We start from the raw sequence: 19862 nt of genomic DNA on the forward strand, positions 1-19862 counted from the left end.
AGCCACCAAGTCCTTTTCTTACACTAAATAAGAATAGAGATAAGCTCACATCTACAGGATTAATTGTTTTATAGGGCTCTAAATGGGGTAATTAATTACCTTTCCCAGTCAAATGCCAGTGCGAGTAGAAATCTTCAAGTTATAGTACTTAATCTATTGGTTTTATAGGTACAAGCTAAGATTAAGACATCCAGATAGGCTTGTAAGTATGCCACAGAATCCGGGTGCGCAAAGAGAACAACTTTAACTCATCCTTCAGGCCCAGTTTGAAATTGACTCCAGAATCCTTTTTAAAACAGCAAATTAGCAAGTGTGTTATTGCTGCTTTATCCTTAGTAGATTTCTTGCCTAGTATCTGCAATGCGATTAAAGATATCCCGCTGTGTTGCTACTGTGTCGGTATTCTGCCGCATGTACGTTCTAATTTCTTTAGGGGCGATCCCAGCGTTAGCAAGGCCGGTCAGTTGAGACAGGTGTTCCTGAAATATTGTCCGAAGTACTGGGTGGGCGGTGGCGCCTTGGCTCGGTTCATGATTAGCCGGCTGTCAGAACAATGCGTAGAGTCCAGGTACTCTTATCTCTAGACTCCTGATCGCCAACACCGAGAACTCGCAGTCTGTTGTTCCAGTTGTCGTCTTGCATTGCCGTTCTCTCGAAACAGTTGGATGGTTACGACCACGATCACATTTACATGATTATCCTACTGCCGGTTTTCTCCTTGGTCGACCTTCCAGTTATGAACGCGTAGCCCCTGGTAGTTGCCCAGGCGTTGATCGCTTCAAAAAGTGCCTCCCGTGACTCGCCCTCGGGAGGCAGTCCGATAGCGGAGAGAGCTATACTAAATACGGAATCCGGGACGAGACCTGTCCGCTTATTGACCGTCCAAAGAATGTTATTGGGGCCATTACCAATGACAATTGATACAGTGGGCTACAGGACGCAAATCACAGTACTATTCATCACGAATCGTACCATCGTGCGTCAACTGTGACGAAAACCAAATAAATTAAGCCTAGCATACCCCCCAAAGGTACAGCATGTGATAAATAGCCTCCGGACTGGGTGGTCATTAATCAGATCATCTTAGCCACGATAAAACCACCTGATCATGTGCCACACACATGTTGTCGTCAGCCATCAGCGCAAGAAGATGAATAACTGTATATGGTGACAAGAGAGGGCATATGAGGAGCAAAAGTCTTCCTCTCAATTAACTGAACCATTAACAGATCACTTGCTGAATTATTACGGAAATGGCGTCAAATAGCACGCTTCACTTACTATGCGCGCCGTACAATGGTGCTCAATCAAAGGCGGCATCGAGAAAAACCTTAAGCCAGTCATGGATGCAAAACTTCCCAAACACGCTCAGTCACTCCCAAAAGGCCACACGCTCGTGAAAGTCGCATACGCATCGCTTAATCATCTCGACTACAAAGTGGCCGAAATGCCTCTGTGCAACATAATGTTCCCCAAGCCTGCCACGCCGGGGCTTGACTTTTCCGGCACAATTGTTTCCACGACGTTGGATGATTTCGAAGAAGGCCAGCGTGTCTTTGGCAGAGCCGAGTTACCCAGTGGTGGAACCATGGCAGAGTATGCTGTTGTCGGAGGCGCAGGAATAGCTGCTTTGCCTGATGGTGTGTTCCTCAAAGAAGCAGCTTGTATTGGTATCTGCGGTACCACTGCTTTGCAATGTCTTCGACCGTTCGTGCAGCCGGGAGACAGAGTTTTTATCAACGGCGGTAGTGGAGGCGTTGGTATTTTCGCTATTCAGATTGCCAAAGCCCTGGGCTGTTCTCATGTCACAACCACTTGCTCAGCGGCCAACGCCGAGTTTTGCCGAAATCTTGGTGCCGACGAGATTATCGATTACAACTCTGAGAATCCACTTGAGGTGCTCAAGAAGAGTGAAGAGCAATTTGACTGCATCCTTGACACGGTCTTTATCAATCCGTACATGTACTGGCAGTGCCACCAATACCTCAAGCCCCACGGAACATATGTCTGCGTTGGCCTACCACCAAGATTCCAGACCTTTAAGTCTCTCCTTACCATCAAACTGTTACCGAGATGGCTCGGGGGCGGAAAGCGAAAGTTCAAGTATCATTCGGTGATTGCGAACCAGAGGGATTTCACTCAAGTTGCCCGCTGGATCAGAGATGGGAAGATTAACACTTTTATTGAGCAGGAGTTTGCATTGGATGATGCAGGAAGGGCTTATGCGAGACTGAAAGCGGGAAGGACGAGGGGAAAGTTGGTCGTTCGTGTTGGAGGAGAGCCTGGCAGCGATCAGTATGACCTTGATCTTTGAGGCTGGGGTAACGAGATGGAAACAGTTAATGGGATATGGTCGGGCTACATGTTTTCGAGTATGGAAATCCGATGGGCACTAAGGAAGTGCGATTAATGATGAGGGAAGTATCCATCCGTACCTGGACGTTTGAGTTACCGGTAACTCATGAATTTCGACCCTTCTAACTCACTCATGAGTTTAACTCAGACTCATGAGTCAACTCACGTATAATGATCATGTGATAATGCCAGCTTCCCAAATAGGAAGTTGGTGATAAGAATCTATGGTATTAAAGTGCAGAGAATCACCACGCTATTCAATATCACTAATTTCTATATCGAGATCATCATTACCAATGTCCGGATCGCATACTAGGCCCAGTCCACCGAGCCGAGTCCCGACAATATGCCCATTCCGTATCCAGTTGCCAAGACACTCAACTTCCTGCAGCCGCTCGCACGTCATCGAGAGCCGGTCCCATGATGCGGTCCTACGAGCGCCTGAGAATGTCCTTTCTAGCTCTGCCGACTGAGGGCTTATCGACAGTATATCGTTGGCCATATGGCTAAGGCGTGGAAACTGCCGTCGTCGTTCAATGCGACACCACCACTCCACAGGTTTGCAATCGACCTTGATAGTCGGAGAATTAATAAATGCGTCTAAGTTATAGCCATCGGTTGAAAGAGCCGTCTCGACCTCCATCTCCAGTAGCAATAGCTGTAGCTGCGAAGGCGAGTTCCCCAGCGCAGCTGGGATATCCTCCGGAATAGTTTCTATGTCTCCGTCGATATTGATATCGTATTTCTCCTCCCATATTTGCCGAGCTCCCACAATCGCTGGGTTAATCCATGCACTCTTCCAGTTCTTATCCAAGTATGCTTTTCGACAGCGTGGATCGAGAAGAAGAGCGGCGACGTAAACGGGAGTCTCATCAGACATAATGTAGTATTTATCGAGTACAAACAATCCCATCTCGATAGAATGGAGCATACGGCTAACATGGAACTCCGGGGTCGAGTAGTGTATTTAACAAATTAATTAAAGGCTGTCCGTTTAACGGAGATAGACCTTATCTTCGCTTTCTCAAAGTGGCTGAGAAGACCATCCATCAGCCGCAGCGTACTGCAGAGGCTCGATTTATCGCCTTCTGTTATCAAAGTTGCCTCGGTAAAGGGCTGGAGGAAAAAGTATGCGTTTTCGACAGTATATCCCAGTCGGCGCCTGATAGATGAGCAGAGCCGATGTCCTTGTCATGGTCTACCATAAACTGGACGATCTGTGCCTTCTTATCGAGGGCGACACTGATAACTTTATACCATGAGGACCACCGTGTTGCGTTCTCGATCTCGAGACTGCGACCCACAGCTTCGCGCCAGTTATCACTATAGATTGGAGAGCTTCCAATCCAAACTGCGAAATGGTGGAGCTTCTGGAGAGCATTAATGCCTTCCCATCCGCTAAATTCTAATAGCTGAGTAGTCCTCTCTCTCGTCGGATGTCCCTGCTGTCTCCCCTGCTTCTCCTCTGATGTGTGATCCACCGTGGTATCGGGCCCTGAAGCGTATTCTGATTTAGAGCAGTAGAGAAGGTTTCGATAGACTGTGCACCAGCGTCGTTGCCAGCGTTATTAAGGGCAGCGCGTGTGAGAAGGCTGATAAGAGCTTTGATGTAAGCCTGTCGATTGAAGGCATTCCGTGATGCCGCTTCCGATGGCGTAGTCGATAATGTGATACATACGTCGAGCGATTACTGAGATTGATTCTGCCGGCTAGAGAGCCCGATTAGATATGGGTGATCATTCCTCAGGTGGCGCCGCGCATTGCTCTTATAGCCATCCTTCCATGGCTTCACCGTATAGTATAAGCAGACATATAAAGTGCGAGGCTTCGCCTTCTCTCTGGTGAAAAATCTCTCATTATCGATGAAATCGGGGGCGGAAGATGGTATCCTTGGTACGGACGAAGTTTCCGATGCCATGGCGATGGCTTGATGGTATAGATAGTGGATCGAGGCGATGAAGAGTCTGCCGATAAGCCGTCCTAGAAACAGCCGTAGCTACTTGGAAGACTTTTTTTTTTACCTTAAGATTCTTGTCAATTTCTGATGGATCTCGATCATAGGGATAGAAGCCCTTGATTTCTCTATTTAATGAGTGGAAACAGGTCGGTTTATTATACATAAGATGAATTGGTCCTCCGGGGCCGTTCTGTTGAAGAACTTGCTTTTTGGGAGACATAGGTGATACCGGACTTCCGGGCTGCCGGTCTGAACAGCCTGCCTGCACTGCTGAAAGACCTTGCTTCCGGTTTGATCAAATGTATGACCCTCTGGTCTATTGGATGTGACAATTCTGAATATAGAGGGGTTTCGATAGATTAGATTAGATTAGATTATAGGGCGGGCCAATCAGACGCCGGGAACACCGTTATGAGTTTATGAGTTAACTCATGAGTTAGCACCAATAACTCAGACTTAACTCATATGAGTTTTATGAGTTAACTAAAATGCCCAGGTATGATTCTTACGGGCCGTAAGAATGTAATCGAAGAATAAGAAGGTATTATTAAATCGGGAATCCCGCGAGAAGGAAATGTCGAAATCTTCGCGCGGTCCGGGTATGCGTATAGAATAATTGTTGGCTTATTGAGGCAGCATGTTCTTGGACTCTTCGTCGGTAAGGAAGATCTCATCGACGGGGTCTCGGCGGTTCTCGAGGGGAACGTAGTCACAATCGATGCAGGAGGGAAGGAAGATCTCCGTAAGTGACGTTTGTTAACTGATGTTTCGGTGGGTCACATTAATGACTTCATCACAACATACCCGGATTCCAGTCAAAACCCTGGCTGGAGGAGACGTAGCAGATCTATGGCAGAAAATGTCAGTATTGATTTGCTGGAATATGGTATGTCGTCTTGCACCTCCGGAGGCCCGAGGAGAACGGGGCTGAAGTCACTTACCAGCCAAGGAGGGCTGTTCGGTTCACCGATATTAATGACGGTGCATTCTTGCCTGGAGAGAAAGGAGCCTGGGACGAAGTCAGCAATGCCGGCACAAACGATCTGTGGGTGCAATCACGTCGGGCTGGGGGAGGATCCGGCTTCAACCAACCTAGGAAGCTTAGTCGGCGGGCGTGCAGCGCTTTGTCCCTGCCAGCCGAAGGCGGGGAGCATGAAGGCGAGGTCGAGTAAGGACTATTGGCAGAAGAGCCAGTGCCCTTGTGACAAGAGGGCGTAGCCGAGGGGCCAGCGGGAAGAGCGATGGAGGACGACATGCTGTGAGATGGTGAGAGGAAGCGAGACACCGAAACGAGGGTTACTGTGTGACGGGCATCGGCCGAGTCGTGAGCAAGGAGGGAGAGGAAGTGAGCTTCCTGAGAATGCAATGACTCAAGAAGCAAGCCGTCTGTATAAGATGAGGGACGAAGAGACTCAAGAAAGGCTCGGAGGGAAGAAAGAAGAAGACGAAGAGAAAAGAAGATGGAGGTCGAAAGGTGGCGAGGTTCGCAAAGGACGGCAGAAGGTGGTTTCGAAATGCACGGCAACTCCCGACCGCCGACAACCAGTGAATCGCTGCCGCATCATCCCGTGACGGGCGAGTGACCCGACACTGATAAGCCACAGCCAGGTCGTTGCAGACGCCACGAGAGGACGGGAAAAAGAGCCAATGAAACCAGGACAAACGAAACAGGGTCAACAAAACGTACATAAATCCTGTGAAAAATTAGCGACTCTTGATAGTTGGTCATTCTTGCGTCATGATGTCCTTTGTTCTCTTATTTAACTGTGACCCAGTTGTTGGCTTTCTGGAGGATCTAGGATATACAAAGAATAACGTTGTATTAAGCGAGCGGCGGATTATAGGCCAATAGCGGACTTTGGTATTTTTTTTGGCGGGACCTGCATATAAAAGGTACATCAAAATTGTTAAGAAGGCTTAACAATTTTTGAGGACTTCTCCCAGCCATTCCCGGCAAATTGAATGTTGGCGTAACTTACCGGCCTGCTACCGGGTCACTGGAGACCTCTCTCATTGACTGGTCTTGATCTCTCGGTGCTTCTACCCGGATCATCACATTTGCTTCTCGTAAATTATCTGCATCATTATTGGCGAATCGATTTACCAGCCAACATTATACCCCGTATATTAAACCGGTAAATAGTCCTATCGTCGCCCACTGGATTAGCATTGCATGATAACGAGCAACATCCGTGACGTGGCCTCCGATCACAGATCCTTTTTTGCCAGCCTTTGAAGTGGACCAAGGTTGATCAAATCTCCGAGAGCAGGATATCAAATATCGTTGCCATGCTTCCACCATCGCTGCAGGCAAGCATGAGTCAGATTCGATACTTTTACCGCATCATCAGCCTTGACACCTTACGACCGGGTGTCCTGGCCTCAGAGGGGCCCCAAAAAGCTCAGCTACCCTCACAGGCACATGTGCCGACTCTGACCCAGGATCCGGCCGTCACTGAGATGCTCCAGTGGAACGATGCTCATCAGGATGCGGATTCGAAGGCCGTGTGCCCGCGACCGATGAGCCGGGTTCTTTACTCGGAGTCGGTGGATGATGGTAAGGCTATCAGGGGGTCATCTGGTATTAATTGGAAGTTTGCGCGGCAAGGTGAGGCGGATTCTGGCAGGGGCCAAAAGTCATATCCATCATGTTGATCATAAGTTCACTCTAGGCACAAGCCTCGTAAACATCTCCGTCGATGGAGGTAGGCCCGCAGTCGCAGAGGAGGATGTTACTTTCGAGCGGAAGGCCTTCATTGATGGGGTGACGTATCTCCTCAAGGCACTTCCCCCGGACCTCGATGTCTGCGAACTGAGGCGGATCCAATCCGCTCTGCCGGAGGATGTTGCCCATCTGGACCAGGTGGCGGTTCAGAAAGGAGACGGCTTGACCCAATCCGCTTCTGGTCGCCCACGATCCATTCTGCACCGCAGTGTCCAGATGACCGTGGCCAACTTGATCTTCGTCCTCAGCTTTATGCTGCCGTATCTGATGTATCTCATCCGCCACATAGCACGAATGGAGCGGAAATACAAGGTTTTTGAGACCGTGGTCGGCCATGGGCTCAGCTTTGTCAACTCGATCGGGAAACAGAGCTTGTCCCTTACCGAAACGATGTGCCAGATGAACGACGGAAAAGTTGGACAGGCTCTTCTGGAAGCATTCTTATGGACGGTGGATGGGGTCGCACGGGGGATATCGGAGGGGCTTGGCGAGGGTCTACAGCTCTATTGCTCCTCCCACTTTCACTGAAAGTGGACGTTTCGCCTTGTCATTGGCCAATCATCCCTGTATCTACCCCGAATTCCCCCGCATTCCATGCTCACAATAGAACCTCCAAGCAAATTTTAAGTCAGAGCGGTGATCTAGCCCTTTGATTGGTTGACTTCTTTACCTTCTTTTCTTCCTGAGTTTCGAGTTCAACCTTATTTGAGGGATCTGAACGCGTTGACGCGCGCATGACGTGTATCCTGGTCATCTATCTAACTTTCAGGGAAATTTGTGCTTTGTAGAGTTGAAAGAATTCATCATTAGCACCTTATCCCTTCGAGTGCTAACAGACGCCAGGTACGTGGAGATGTAAGGTTGCAGCCAATCAGCGCGCTGCTGAGAACGTTTTGACCCAATCAGAAATCGCACCCTATCGGTACTTCTGTTTACTAGATAATTTGCGTGTGAAAGTAGTACCAGCAATTGTCCGAATTGCATAATGAGACATTGCACTCATAGCAACCTGATCTCGAGTATCTCCTTTTGCCTCTATTTCCGGGCACCTATCCTAATGCTTCTCTCAACCGCGGAAGGCTGCTACAAGCTACGCAAGGGGAGTTAGAACCGCGCTGACTTCGACTATGCTCTTGCCCATGGAATCCTATCATTCCTTTTATCTGAGACTCTTCGTGGCCGGGCATGTCGCCGTGCTTGTACTGACGACCCGAAACGCTGAATTAATTGGGCAGATAGGTGTCTCCGCCATTGGTATTGGCTCTCGAAGGCCTTCCACTCTGGCTCACCCCAGATTTGAAGTAGAAAACTATTGACGAGTATTACTTCGAGGAGGAAGTTCCAGGCTATTGACTGCCATCCTCCTCTCCTGATGGGCCGTGAGTATTGGTTATAAGACCTCAGCTGGTCTCCAGTGTCAACGCCATTCGTATGGTGGCTATATTCGTCGATCCCCAACGGCACACGGAGATCCTTTCCCAACTCGGACCCAAATACCTCCCGCGCAGCTCGGTTGGCGGCAGAGGAGCCGGCAGGCCATCGGCGACCCCCTATGACTTGGTTTCCTTCACGAAAGACAGTCGTAAGAAAAAGAACAAGAGCGTTATCCTTCCAGCTAAACTGATTTACATACGTTGTGGTAATAAAATATTAGCAGCAATCGCATGCCAATACAACCCACTGCTACCACGTACCTTTCCATCCTTTGTCGGAATGCAGTGCATTTGGCCCCAAGGGATTCCCTTTCCTTCCCTATCCTTCTCAGCAACGAGTAGCTCGTTAACGCCGCTATCCTTGTGTCAGGTTCCGGACGCTCCTACCTGGCTTGAACGAAGTGCTTTGAAGTGTTTTACTGACGCTAAAAGATTGTCGAGGAATACGTGGTAAACCGCAAGCGGCAATAAAGTCAATAACGCGGTGACGACCCGTTGAGTAGGCGTGAGATGCTCTTCAGCCACCTATTCGTCACCCTGTCTCGAGCACTGGCGGTGGAACAAGTCCGCAAGGCCCTCTGCCGTGAACGTGCCACAACCAACGGACGAAGTATCCAGACTGTCGCAGAACCCATACCTTATAACCGGTCGGTGTAGGCTTCTGAGGAATCGTTGTTGTCTCTAATGAGCGGCCTGTGAAACGTACCATAGCCTCGTCCACCGTCAAATCACTGCTGGGCACGTACATAGAGTCTCCAGTCCCTTGTATATGCTTCGACCATCGGTCGACCTGCCTGTAGACGCTGGGCATCAGGCCTTCCTGGGGCTGAGCCCGGCGGTGACCACGGCCATAGCTTCCTGAAAGAGCCATAGATGCGTATTGTTGTACAATAGTTGTGTAGTGTTGTACAACTTTAGTAGTGGAAAGGTAGTGTTGTACAACTTTACAACAGTTGTACAACAATAAGGTCACGTGCAACGACCAAACGGGTAGAATTAAGGTGCCATGGCTCTATATCTTCGTCTATAGCATTCTAGTCGTCTTGTAGACCTACATCCATATGTGCCCCATCATTTTCAGCCAGTGGATTGCATACTAGGCCCAATCCACCCTCCCCGGAGGGGACAATTAGTCCTTCTCGTAGCCAGTTGCCGATACATTCCACCTTCTCAAGATTCTTGCAAGTGATTCGAAGCCGGTCTCACGAAGCAGTACGTCGAGCACCTGAGAATGCTCTCTCTGGCTCAGTTGATTCAGATGGGATGGAAAGGATATCGATAGCCATCCGACTGAGCCGTGGATACTGTGCCCGTTGCTCAAGACGAGACCACCACTCAAGAGGAGTACAGTCGATTTCAAGAGGCAAAGCGTTGATAAAGGAATCCAGATTGTCCGAATCTGTAGAAATAGCCTTCTGCTTCACCTCAATTGACCTGAAAAGAAACGATAACTGGCCATCCTTCTTCGAGGGTAGCAGTGCAGGACGACGTTCTGGTTCCTTTGAGATGGCAAGTCCTTGATATTCTGTCATCTAGATGTCCCGAGCACCAGCAATAGCTGCCTCATGCCAGTCTCGGGGCCAATTTTGCTGAATATATGCTAGTCGCTTAGAAGGATCAAGTAGTAAGGCGGCAGCATAGACCGGGACATCTTCAGTCATAGTATAGTATTTGTCTAAGACGAACCAGCCCATCTCAATGGCATGGAGCATCCGAGTATCTATTGTGCCAGGCTGCGAGTGCTGTACCTTTACACTCTCATAGTGGAAGAGTAGAGCATCCATCAAGAAGAGGGACTGGGAGACAGAAGAGCATTTTCCCTCGGCATATAGAGTTGCTGATGCAAAGGGCTCAAGGAATGCATGGGTTTTGGCCAGCAAATCCCAATCAGAACCCGTTAGAATAGTATCTTCAAGCTCTCTGTCATGCTCAAGTAGAAACTAACTGATCTCAACTTTCTTCCTAATGGCATTGTCGATCACTTTATACCAGGAGGACCATCGTGTGGCATTATCAATGCCAAGGCTGAGGCCGACAGCATCACGCCAGCTATCACTGTGGAGCGATGAGCTACGAAGCCAGACAGCAAGGTTATGGAGCTTCTGGAGAGCTGGAATGCCTTGCCACCCAGTATAGTCCTCATCAATGCCAGTCTTCTGACTGGCCTTAGCTGTCGATTTGGGCCTTTTACCTTGCAGTACAGGCTTTTCCTGTTGTGATATGGTTTCTGCTAGTGTGGCGGCAAAGTTGTCGACCATATCCACACTCTCATCACTAATAGTAGCATTGAGAGCTGCTGTGAGAGCCTCCTTAGATCGGGCAAGAAGGAAGGATTGCAAGGAGAGGTTAATGATATGACCAATGCACCGGATTCGACGCCTCTTGGGGTTGAAATCGATCCACTCTATGTTAGATAGGATCCAACTAGCTAGGGGACAAGCATACCTGGAGCTCTGTCTTCAATTTCTCTGATAGTGCCTCCAAACACGTATTATTTGAAGTTGCATTGTCCCCTGTGTGGTAGCCTACCGCAATATATCGAAGTTGCGTAGGACTTCCACAATCAAGGCTGCCTGGGCCTCACCACTATGACTGAATGGACATTCTGGCAGTCCTAAGAGCGCCTTTCGAAGTGCGTAGTTATAATCAACCCATTGAGCACACACTGCTAGCATGGCGTGGCGATGCGGTGATGTCCAGAGGTCAGTTGAGATGTGGATCATCGATTGAGAACCCTGAATGAGATCTCTAAGCTGGGAAGCATATAGCCCATAGTTGGCATTTATGATCTTCATGGCCTGATCACGGGACGTAATCAGACAGTCTTGAATGGCAGGATTGCATGCCAGGGCAAGACTCTTCATCTCATCCCAAGTAACTGAAGAGAATGGGACCCGACGCCGCGTGAGGAGTCCCACGATTGCCTCAATATACCGTTGAGCATTGAAGACATTCCGAAGAGCACTGTCGGATGGTTGGAATGTTATATATGAGTCTATGGATGGCTGCGTCGATTGCTGTGAGTTTTGAGACGTCTCACTAGCCTGGATAAGTTGCCGGTGTCGATTTTGTGCATGGGTTATGGCATTGCTCGTGTATCCGTTGCTCCAGCGAGTTGAGCAGTGAAGACAGACGTATTCCCTTCGACCATAAGACTTCCGAACCCTTCCAATTTGAGTCTTGTTCTTCTCAGGATACTCAACACGGAAGAAGCTGTGGAAGTCCCAGCCCAGCCGCTCGATGGCTGTTAATTGAGCAGATGTTGAACTGATAGGCGATGAGCTAGCCATAGTCGAGATTCTAGGAATAAGTGCTTAAGTATATGGCACCCTAATGGTGCCTAAAGCGTCTAGGATTTGCAGTGAGATTCGCAGTATCAAAACAATAGAGACAGGGCAGCTCGGCCATAGCATTGATTGAAAAAGTCATCACTCGCATGTGGAAAATATCGAATCGAAGAAACCTCTTAATTTCTATCTAATGAGGGACTGGGAGCTGGCTTCTTGTAGCTATGTTTCGTCATAAGCAGCATTGATGGCCTTCAGGCAGCCGTATGCTGCCTTGCGCTAGTTGTGATGTGGCGTTTGTGCTGTCCGTGAAACTATTCACGACAGTTATCCTTGGCCGTGACAGAGCTTATCCGAGGAGTAAAGAGAACATAAACTTATATGCCTGTCTGCTAACGGTGGGCATCTAAGAGCCATAAGTGTGCCACGGGTCGTAGCCATCAGTGAGGTCGTTTTCTACTCAGCCGGTGGCGGATAGCTTCACGGCGTAACAAGGCCATCGTGGCACGTCACGTTTCTGGTGTATACGATAAAACCAATATCTGATTAGCTAAAACTACCAACTTGACCAATTATATGGAGCGTCTTATTGTTGTACAACAGTTGTTTGGGAAGTCCGGTAGTGTTGTACAACTTCAACAAAAGTAGTGTTGTACAACTATACAACAGTTGTACTCATATAACCTCACTACAATACGCATGTATGGAAAGAGCAGGTGGTCTATCTAAGCCAGCAGGACTGAAGATGCGTAGACGGCGGAAGAGAAGCAAAAAGCGGTCGCGAGGCATGCGGTGGGTAAGTAAATAAATGGGATCCTCTTGATCAAACGAGTTTGACTAGTATCGTTTCATATTGGTCTCATGATGTATTCCTATATAAATAAGAATATTGAGAAAAAGATAGATCTCTCTAGCAGACGTTGGCCTCCATTGATTCTCTCTGGAGTGCCTTTGTCGAGGTCCCTCTCGACTGCGCGGCGCTTCGTTGGTCCATTGTGCCTAGGACTCGGCCATCTCTTGCGGTATGTAACGTAATAAGAGGTCGATAGGTGTTGCGGGCAAGTCTCGGATTACGGGATCACGCTTGGCCACTTCGAATGGGATGAACTGACCAGGCTGGCCGCGTTCAACCAAGGGAGGCTCGAGAGGACGCACCGTGGCATTGTCACATCTCTCCGGTACATGCAGTCGTGCAAGCAGCGTAGAGATCCTCAGGACTAATTACTACGGTAATATGACAGTGTTCTGAGTCCTCTGGGTCGCTGGAACCCATGGGCCGTGGCCTTGGCGACTTCCTCGGCCATGCGATCACTGAGCTTGGTGAACTCGAGCTGAAATTCGGCCTTCATCGCTTCGATTTTCTTGTTCAAGTCCTGCTCTAGTAGCTGCTTCAAGCTCTGGACTGCCTCGACCATGCCACCAGCTGACTTGGGGGCAGCCTGCTTCCGAGCTCGGTTTTGTCCCAGAGCTCCCTCACTGGTCTCGCCTTCCTCCTGCCATTCCATATCTCCATTTTGCTGCTCCATCTCCAATACCTTCGTCGTCCTGACCCTCTTCCGCTGAGGGCGATGGCATCCCCTGCCCGAACCATCCGGATCGTCTCCCATGACGATGATGACATCTGATGCGGGGTTCGCAACACCAGACATCCGCCAAGGGCCTGAATCTCCGCCAGGCAGTCCTCAGGTCTTTTGAAAGTGATAAATAGGATAAATAGAAGTTATTTTTAAAAATAATATCGTTTTGGCTGGCAGTCCCCCTGGGATACAGTGACCAGTCATTGTTGACTCACTGAGCTTTATCTGAGCTTGATCGCAGCTAGAGAACAGTTCAGCTCGTTAGTGCAGCCGACCTCGGTTAGCGACGGATGCGCCTCGAGCTTATCGAGGAGGATGAGATTGTAGTCCCCCGGGACAATGAAATGATGACGGATTCCGATCTGGACAAGCCTCTCGGCGAGATAATCACCGACGGTGAAGGGCGACATGGTTGTAGAAATGAGGATTCCTGTATAATGGTGGCAAGTATATATTGGCCTTGGGCAAAATTGAGGAAAGCAGTCAAGATAGTCCTCATTTGCTGGTGCCTGGCATTGAGTTATCTAATGTTCAATCATATGTACTGCAGCGGGAGATTGTTCATTAAGCAAACTGCATGATTACATTGCATCGTGTAGTCGTGCCCTCATTGATATCATCAAGCAACGGAGTCACAGAATGATCATTTGAGAAGATGTAGAGGTGATCTGACGGGGCGATACCTAGACGCGTATTCCCGATGGCTTTAACGTCTCAGTGGCTGTTACCTGGACACTGCAAGCCTTTGCTTATGTGCTAGTCGTTGAACATCATACTAAGGTTCAAGCCACTATCGTAATCAGATCACCATAACATGACCAACAAATGAGCTGATCGATTAACGTGTTTTATAAGCGAGTGTCCCATATAAGCGAGTGTCACAACATACTGTGCTGCTAAAAGTGGCTTACCCTATAGTATTTTTAGACTTAAATTAAATAGTTAAAAATCTAAAAAAGAAATTAATTAGAATAGTATAACTAGCTCTATATAATAATTTTTTTTAATATTTTTAACTATTTCTTTTTATTAATAAAACCTTAATATACAGTATATTATACAGTATAAATAGACTTTAAGGTTTATAGCTATATGGAGTTCTTTAAGAAATTTGAAAAATATAATATAGACTATTTTAAAACTTATATATATGCTATTACAATCTTAGCTATTTTAGATTTAATTCAAGCATTTTATAAGCTTTTAAAAATTGGATTTTAAAGTGAAAAGTAGAATGTGACACTCGCTTATATGGGACACTCGCTTATAAAACACGTTATGCCCTTATGGATATTGACTCGGAAATTGTCCGGCATTGAAACAGTACTCCTTAGAAACAACTCATACGTCCCGAGACTCATTAAGTTAAGTCGCATTCTTACAACGTGTTGTTCCCTGTGCATCCAGGTCGTAGTCTTCAACTTACCCCTCTTTGAGGATAACATGATATTTTCCAATGACACCCACATAAACTCAAAAAGGCTGGGGAAAGAGGAGAATCATTCTGTGAGACAATTGAAACATGACAATAGAGTGACACATGAAGTCTCCCATCAGATGATAGATGGAAAACTCAATAACCAAAGTCTGAATCCCTTGCATCCGGCGGTATCCGCAAACGCTTGGGCTCATAAGACGAGCCTCAAGCCCCATTACACTTTTACTCTATAGAGCTTATACGTATCGTTCAAGCAGTTATCACATTATGAATGACGACTGGACTGCTGAACCTCTGGTTCTCAACTTTGAGCATCTGGCTCGAAGTGACGTCGGCCTAGTCGGCGGTAAGAATTCCTCCTTGGGCGAAATGATTCGAGCCCTTGGACCCAAAGGAATTCCAGTGCCACCAGGCTTCGCGACATCCTCCTATGCCTATTGGCACTATGTCGATGCCAATAACATCCGCGGCAAAATCGATGAACTGGTCAGTCAATGGCAGGCTGGTCATCAGACCCTTGCTGAGGCAGGCCATGCCATACGGAACTTGTTCCTGCGTGGAACTTGGCCAGCTGATACTGCAGAGGCCATCTTGTCCGGCTATCGCGACCTGTGCGATAAAGCTCAGGTTGACAATCTGAGCGTTGCAGTACGATCTAGCGCAACAGCTGAAGATCTTCCTGATGCTAGTTTCGCTGGACAGCAGGAAACATACTTGAATGTTCAAGGGGACGATGCACTGCTAGATGCCTGTCGACGATGCTACGCTTCACTTTTCACAGACCGAGCCATCAGCTATCGCCAAATTAAGGAGTTCAGCCATGCAAGCGTGGCTCTCTCCATCGGAGTACAACAAATGGTTCGTTCTGACATCGGCGGTTCGGGCGTCATGTTCTCTATCGATACAGAGAGTGGATTCGACAAGATTGTGCTCATCAATGCTGCCTGGGGCCTTGGAGAGAATGTTGTTCAGGGCACTGTCAACCCAGATGAGTACCAAGTTTTCAAGCCTCTCTTGGCCAATATGAACCTTTCGCTAATTCTAAGCAAGAAACTCGGCGACAAGTCAATCAAGATGGTTTATGGGGATAAGTACAGACCGACACGTAATGTCCCCACGTCCAGGGCTGAACGAGCCGCCTATGTTCTCCAAGATGAAGAAATTCTCCAATTAGCACGATGGGCATGTCTCATCGAAGAACATTACGGCTGCCCGATGGATATGGAGTGGGCTAGGGATGGCACTTCGGGAAGACTTTTCATCGTCCAAGCCAGACCTGAGACTGTGCAGTCTCGCCGTGACACGGCTGCCTTTAAGACCTACAAGGTCGGTGAACGTGGTCATACCTTAACCACGGGACTGTCTATTGGCGATAAAGCAGTTGCTGGGCGTATCTGCTTGCTCACTTCGGTGTCGGACATGGACAAGTTTATCGATGGCTCGATTCTGGTAACCGAGGCTACAGACCCTGACTGGGTTCCTGTCATGAAGCGAGCTGCCGCTACCATCACAGACCAAGGTGGGCGTACTTCTCACGCCGCCATTGTCAGTCGAGAATTAGGTGTTCCAGCGGTAGTGGGTACAGGAAATGCCACCTACGTTCTGCACACTGGCCAGGATGTCACTGTATCGTGTGCAGAAGGTGATTCAGGTCTCGTCTATGATGGCATCTCGGAGATCACCACCCAGATGGTTCACATATCTGAACTCCCTTCGGTCCGAACAAAGATCATGCTGAATCTGGCCAACCCTGCAGCTGCATACCGCTGGTGGAGACTCCCAGTCGATGGCATCGGACTTGCTCGTATGGAATTTGTAGTCAGCAATGCTATACAAGTCCATCCTATGGCTCTTATTCACTTTGAGCATCTCAAGGATGAACAAGCCAAGAGAGAAATTGACAAGTTGACGACAGGCTATGCCTACAAGCCTGATTACTTTGTCGACAAGTTGGCATCCGGCCTTGCAACTCTGTGTTCCGCTGTCTACCCCAAACCAGCCATCATCAGGATGAGCGATTTCAAGACGAACGAGTATGCTCGTCTGATAGGTGGTGCTGAGTTTGAACTGAAAGAGGAGAATCCCATGATTGGATTCCGTGGGGCCTCACGCTATTACTCACCCCGCTATAAGGAGGGCTTTGCTCTGGAATGCCGGGCTGTCAAGAGGGTACGAGAGGAAATGGGTCTCACCAATGCCATCGTCATGATACCCTTCTGTCGAACAATCAAAGAAGCCCGAAAGGTGCTAGACGTTATGGAAGAGAACGGTCTAAAGAGAGGAGAGAATGGTCTCAAGGTCTATGTCATGTGCGAGATTCCATCCAATGTCATCCTAGCCTCGAGCTTCACCAAGCACTTTGACGGCTTCTCTATTGGATCTAACGACCTGGCCCAGCTCACACTCGGTGTAGACCGGGACTCGAGAGAGTTGGCGAGTTTGTTCAACGAGCAGGATGAGGCTGTCAAGTGGATGATTGCTAGAGCCATTGAAGTGGCTCGTCGGGAAGGATGCAAGATTGGGCTATGTGGAGAGGCACCGAGCAATCATCCTGAGTTTGCTAAATTCTTGGTTGATGCGGGAATTGATTCTATCTCTGTCAGCCCGGATAGTTTTGTTCAGGTTATGAAACACGTGGTGGCTAGTGAACGGGGCTCGTAATTATATATGTAGTTATCATTAGTGATATATATTTGTTAGTAATAGTCGAGGCCGATCAATTTGACTCTGTCATCGTATATCTGATTTGCTTGTAGATCCATTCCGCATTGACAGAGTACTGACTGCTTGCTATAAGAGGAATTGCAAGCCGTAAGAATAAACTCTAGGCAGCTAACACAGGTAACAAAGAACACGGTATAGAATACTGACTGCAAATTGCAACAGCTGGATAGGTACAACAAAACTCGCGATTGGTGTTACTTGCGCATGGCCTTGTGGAAATCTAACACGGCTTCTTTCAATGACCTGACATTATCAATAGAATAATAATTCGTAACACGGAAGCCCCCTAACTCTCCGGAGGAAATGATCTTTTACTTGCAAACTGCATGTGCCCCAGTGCTTGACAGATGCACCTCACATGCAACCATACTTGTGATGAATGGTGCTAGAATCATATTAGCTATTACTTAAAACACTGCGAATCGGAAACGTCATCACCACCAGTCTCGTTGGATCGACTCAACACTTTCTTTCACTAGTTTTCCCGATGCCTTTACCGCAACCTCCTCCCCAGCATCCAAAGACAACGGAACTGAACTCAGAATCCCCTTTCTTCCAATAACAGCAGGCATACTGAGACAACATCCATACTGCTCTTGAAAGTGACTAACGGGGTATACCGCACGCTTGTCCAAGATAACAGAACAGCACAAATTAGCAGCGACTGAAGCAATCCCGAACGGCGCAGAGCCTTTACCCCGTATGATACTTTGCGACCGACGCTTGCAGATTAGTTCAATTCTATTGCGATCAAGAGCATTGAACATTTGTACGTCAGCATTAGGGACCGCGCCAATGCTTGCTGAAGACCAGGTGACTACTTGGTCTTCCCCGTGACGGCCCACGACGAATGCATCTACAGCAGACGGTGATACCTATAATGGTGCTGCATTAGAGAGATTGAGACGTTTGTTAGAGTCGCGGGTACTCACCAAAGCACGAGATGCAACCATCCCACGAAGTCTATAAGTGTCGAGAGTAGTACCGGTGCCGATGACCTGAGACGGAGGAAGTCCCGCCATGTCTTTGGCGATGGATGTTAGCAAGTCAACAGGATTTGCCACAACCAGCAAAACCGTGTCAGGTCGGAAAGGTTTCATCGCCTCCATCACCTCACGTATCATCGAAGTGTTCCGAGACGTATAGTCAACCGTTGTCTGCCCTTGAAAGAACCATAAGCCTGTAGCAAAAGCAAGTATACTTGGACGCTTACCTAACGTGTGTTTAGATGCAGCGGTTATGACCACAAGGTCGCTCTGAGCGGCCTCACGATACGTGGCTGGACGTACACGTGTACTGCTATTAGTACTGTAGATGACATCGGAGAGGTCTTCGATCTGAGCATTTCTCAGATTGAGTTCGAGGTCGACGAGAAGCAACTCGCTGGGGATAGAATTCAATGCAAGGTTATAAGCGACGGCACCGCCGACTTCGCCGACGCCTACAATCGCTACTCGAGATGCTGAGCCCATTGTGTGCAGTTGAATAACTCGGGGGATTGATCTCCCATCGTGCATAAAAATGTGCCGTGTTTTATAAAGTTCAAGAGATGAGTTTATGACTTGCGGCGTAATTAGAGTTTGCGGTGTTCTGATGGTGTTCTGATGTCTGATATTAGTGGCTGTCAGAGTAGCAAGCAGTGTTGCTAATAATATAAACAATACGATATTGCCAATATGGACCCCCTCGCAATATTATTGTACTGTCAAGGGGTGCATATTGTATTACCCAATATGAACATGGCTCATATTGTATTTATTACCAAGAACCCAATATATTGGCAGTGTGACAATACACCCAATATATTCCACGTGACCCCATCACTAAACTGCTTCTGCACAAATCTCGTCGCCAAGTCGACTGAAATTGACGATTCTCTTCGTTGTGACCATTTTACCAAATGGAGGCGCTATTGAGGCATGGCGGTAAGTCTGTCTCGGCTCCACCATGACAAAGAAAATGGGCAGAGGCGACGATGGCCAATGTCGGCAGGGGAGGTCCAGCCGAACATGGTTAGTACCAATCGTACCTCCCCTGATGCGTGGAAACAACGCGTGGCCACGTTTTAACCAATAAAATGCCAAGTATCCCTGTCGCTAGTATAGGGTAAGACCTGCCCGCTACTCAAGAGGCAATTTCACCCCAGGACAAACATCCCAATATAAATAATATATTGTCAATATGGACGCCCTCATATTATATTGTCGGAATATCAAAATCTTCATATCATATTGTCACAATATGAGAAAGCCCATACCATATGGGTTATATTGCAATATACTACTTTATTGCCATATTATTAGCAACACTGGTAGCAGGGGAGGGTTACATGATAAAGGAGGTGTTATGACAGTTGTAATACGATT

General features: G+C 48.0%; 8 protein-coding genes across 8 annotated transcripts; 3 read left to right on the plus strand and 5 right to left on the minus strand.

Annotated features, from left to right (window-relative positions):
- Positions 1 to 1061: 1061 nt before the first annotated feature.
- On the plus strand, positions 1062 to 3416 carry FOXG_07167 (uncharacterized protein). Its single transcript, XM_018385804.1, has 2 exons — positions 1062 to 2582; positions 2639 to 3416. Exon 1 carries the CDS (start codon positions 1283 to 1285, stop codon positions 2312 to 2314), a length of 1032 nt encoding a protein of 343 aa, XP_018244512.1. The 5' UTR covers positions 1062 to 1282; the 3' UTR covers positions 2315 to 2582; positions 2639 to 3416.
- On the minus strand, positions 2609 to 3235 carry FOXG_19680 (uncharacterized protein; the record flags this gene model as incomplete). Its single annotated transcript, XM_018399945.1, has 1 exon — positions 2609 to 3235. The coding sequence occupies one exon, from the start codon at positions 3233 to 3235 to the stop codon at positions 2609 to 2611; it is 627 nt and encodes a 208-aa protein (XP_018244513.1).
- A 1689-nt stretch (positions 3417 to 5105) lies between the features above and the next one.
- On the minus strand, positions 5106 to 5567 carry FOXG_07168 (uncharacterized protein; the record flags this gene model as incomplete). Its single annotated transcript, XM_018385805.1, has 3 exons — positions 5106 to 5159; positions 5254 to 5321; positions 5405 to 5567. The coding sequence occupies 3 exons, from the start codon at positions 5565 to 5567 to the stop codon at positions 5106 to 5108; spliced, it is 285 nt and encodes a 94-aa protein (XP_018244514.1).
- A 1034-nt stretch (positions 5568 to 6601) lies between these two features.
- Positions 6602 to 7654, plus strand: FOXG_19681 (uncharacterized protein; the record flags this gene model as incomplete). The annotated part of the gene is made up of 2 exons (XM_018399946.1): positions 6602 to 6920; positions 6985 to 7654. 2 exons carry the CDS (start codon positions 6602 to 6604, stop codon positions 7563 to 7565), a joined length of 900 nt encoding a protein of 299 aa, XP_018244515.1. The 3' UTR covers positions 7566 to 7654.
- A 473-nt stretch (positions 7655 to 8127) lies between these two features.
- Positions 8128 to 9341, minus strand: FOXG_07170 (uncharacterized protein; the record flags this gene model as incomplete). The annotated part of the gene is made up of 4 exons (XM_018385806.1): positions 8128 to 8184; positions 8241 to 8657; positions 8732 to 8825; positions 9007 to 9341. 4 exons carry the CDS (start codon positions 9339 to 9341, stop codon positions 8128 to 8130), a joined length of 903 nt encoding a protein of 300 aa, XP_018244516.1.
- A 4108-nt stretch (positions 9342 to 13449) lies between these two features.
- Positions 13450 to 13744, minus strand: FOXG_19682 (pyruvate decarboxylase; the record flags this gene model as incomplete). Its single annotated transcript, XM_018399947.1, has 1 exon — positions 13450 to 13744. One exon carries the CDS (start codon positions 13742 to 13744, stop codon positions 13556 to 13558), a length of 189 nt encoding a protein of 62 aa, XP_018244517.1. The 3' UTR covers positions 13450 to 13555.
- Positions 13745 to 14719: 975 nt separating this feature from the next.
- On the plus strand, positions 14720 to 17433 carry FOXG_07172 (phosphoenolpyruvate synthase; the record flags this gene model as incomplete). Its single annotated transcript, XM_018385807.1, has 1 exon — positions 14720 to 17433. The coding sequence occupies exon 1, from the start codon at positions 15040 to 15042 to the stop codon at positions 17431 to 17433; it is 2394 nt and encodes a 797-aa protein (XP_018244518.1). The 5' UTR covers positions 14720 to 15039.
- A 289-nt stretch (positions 17434 to 17722) lies between these two features.
- FOXG_07173 (L-lactate dehydrogenase) lies at positions 17723 to 18968 on the minus strand (the record flags this gene model as incomplete). Its single annotated transcript, XM_018385808.1, has 3 exons — positions 17723 to 18371; positions 18429 to 18676; positions 18710 to 18968. The coding sequence occupies 3 exons, from the start codon at positions 18966 to 18968 to the stop codon at positions 17931 to 17933; spliced, it is 948 nt and encodes a 315-aa protein (XP_018244519.1). The 3' UTR covers positions 17723 to 17930.
- Positions 18969 to 19862: the final 894 nt, after the last annotated feature.

This window comes from Fusarium oxysporum, chromosome 6 (genome assembly GCF_000149955.1).
Source record: "Fusarium oxysporum f. sp. lycopersici 4287 chromosome 6, whole genome shotgun sequence".
In the NCBI taxonomy this organism is placed as follows: Eukaryota; Fungi; Ascomycota; class Sordariomycetes; order Hypocreales; family Nectriaceae; genus Fusarium; species Fusarium oxysporum.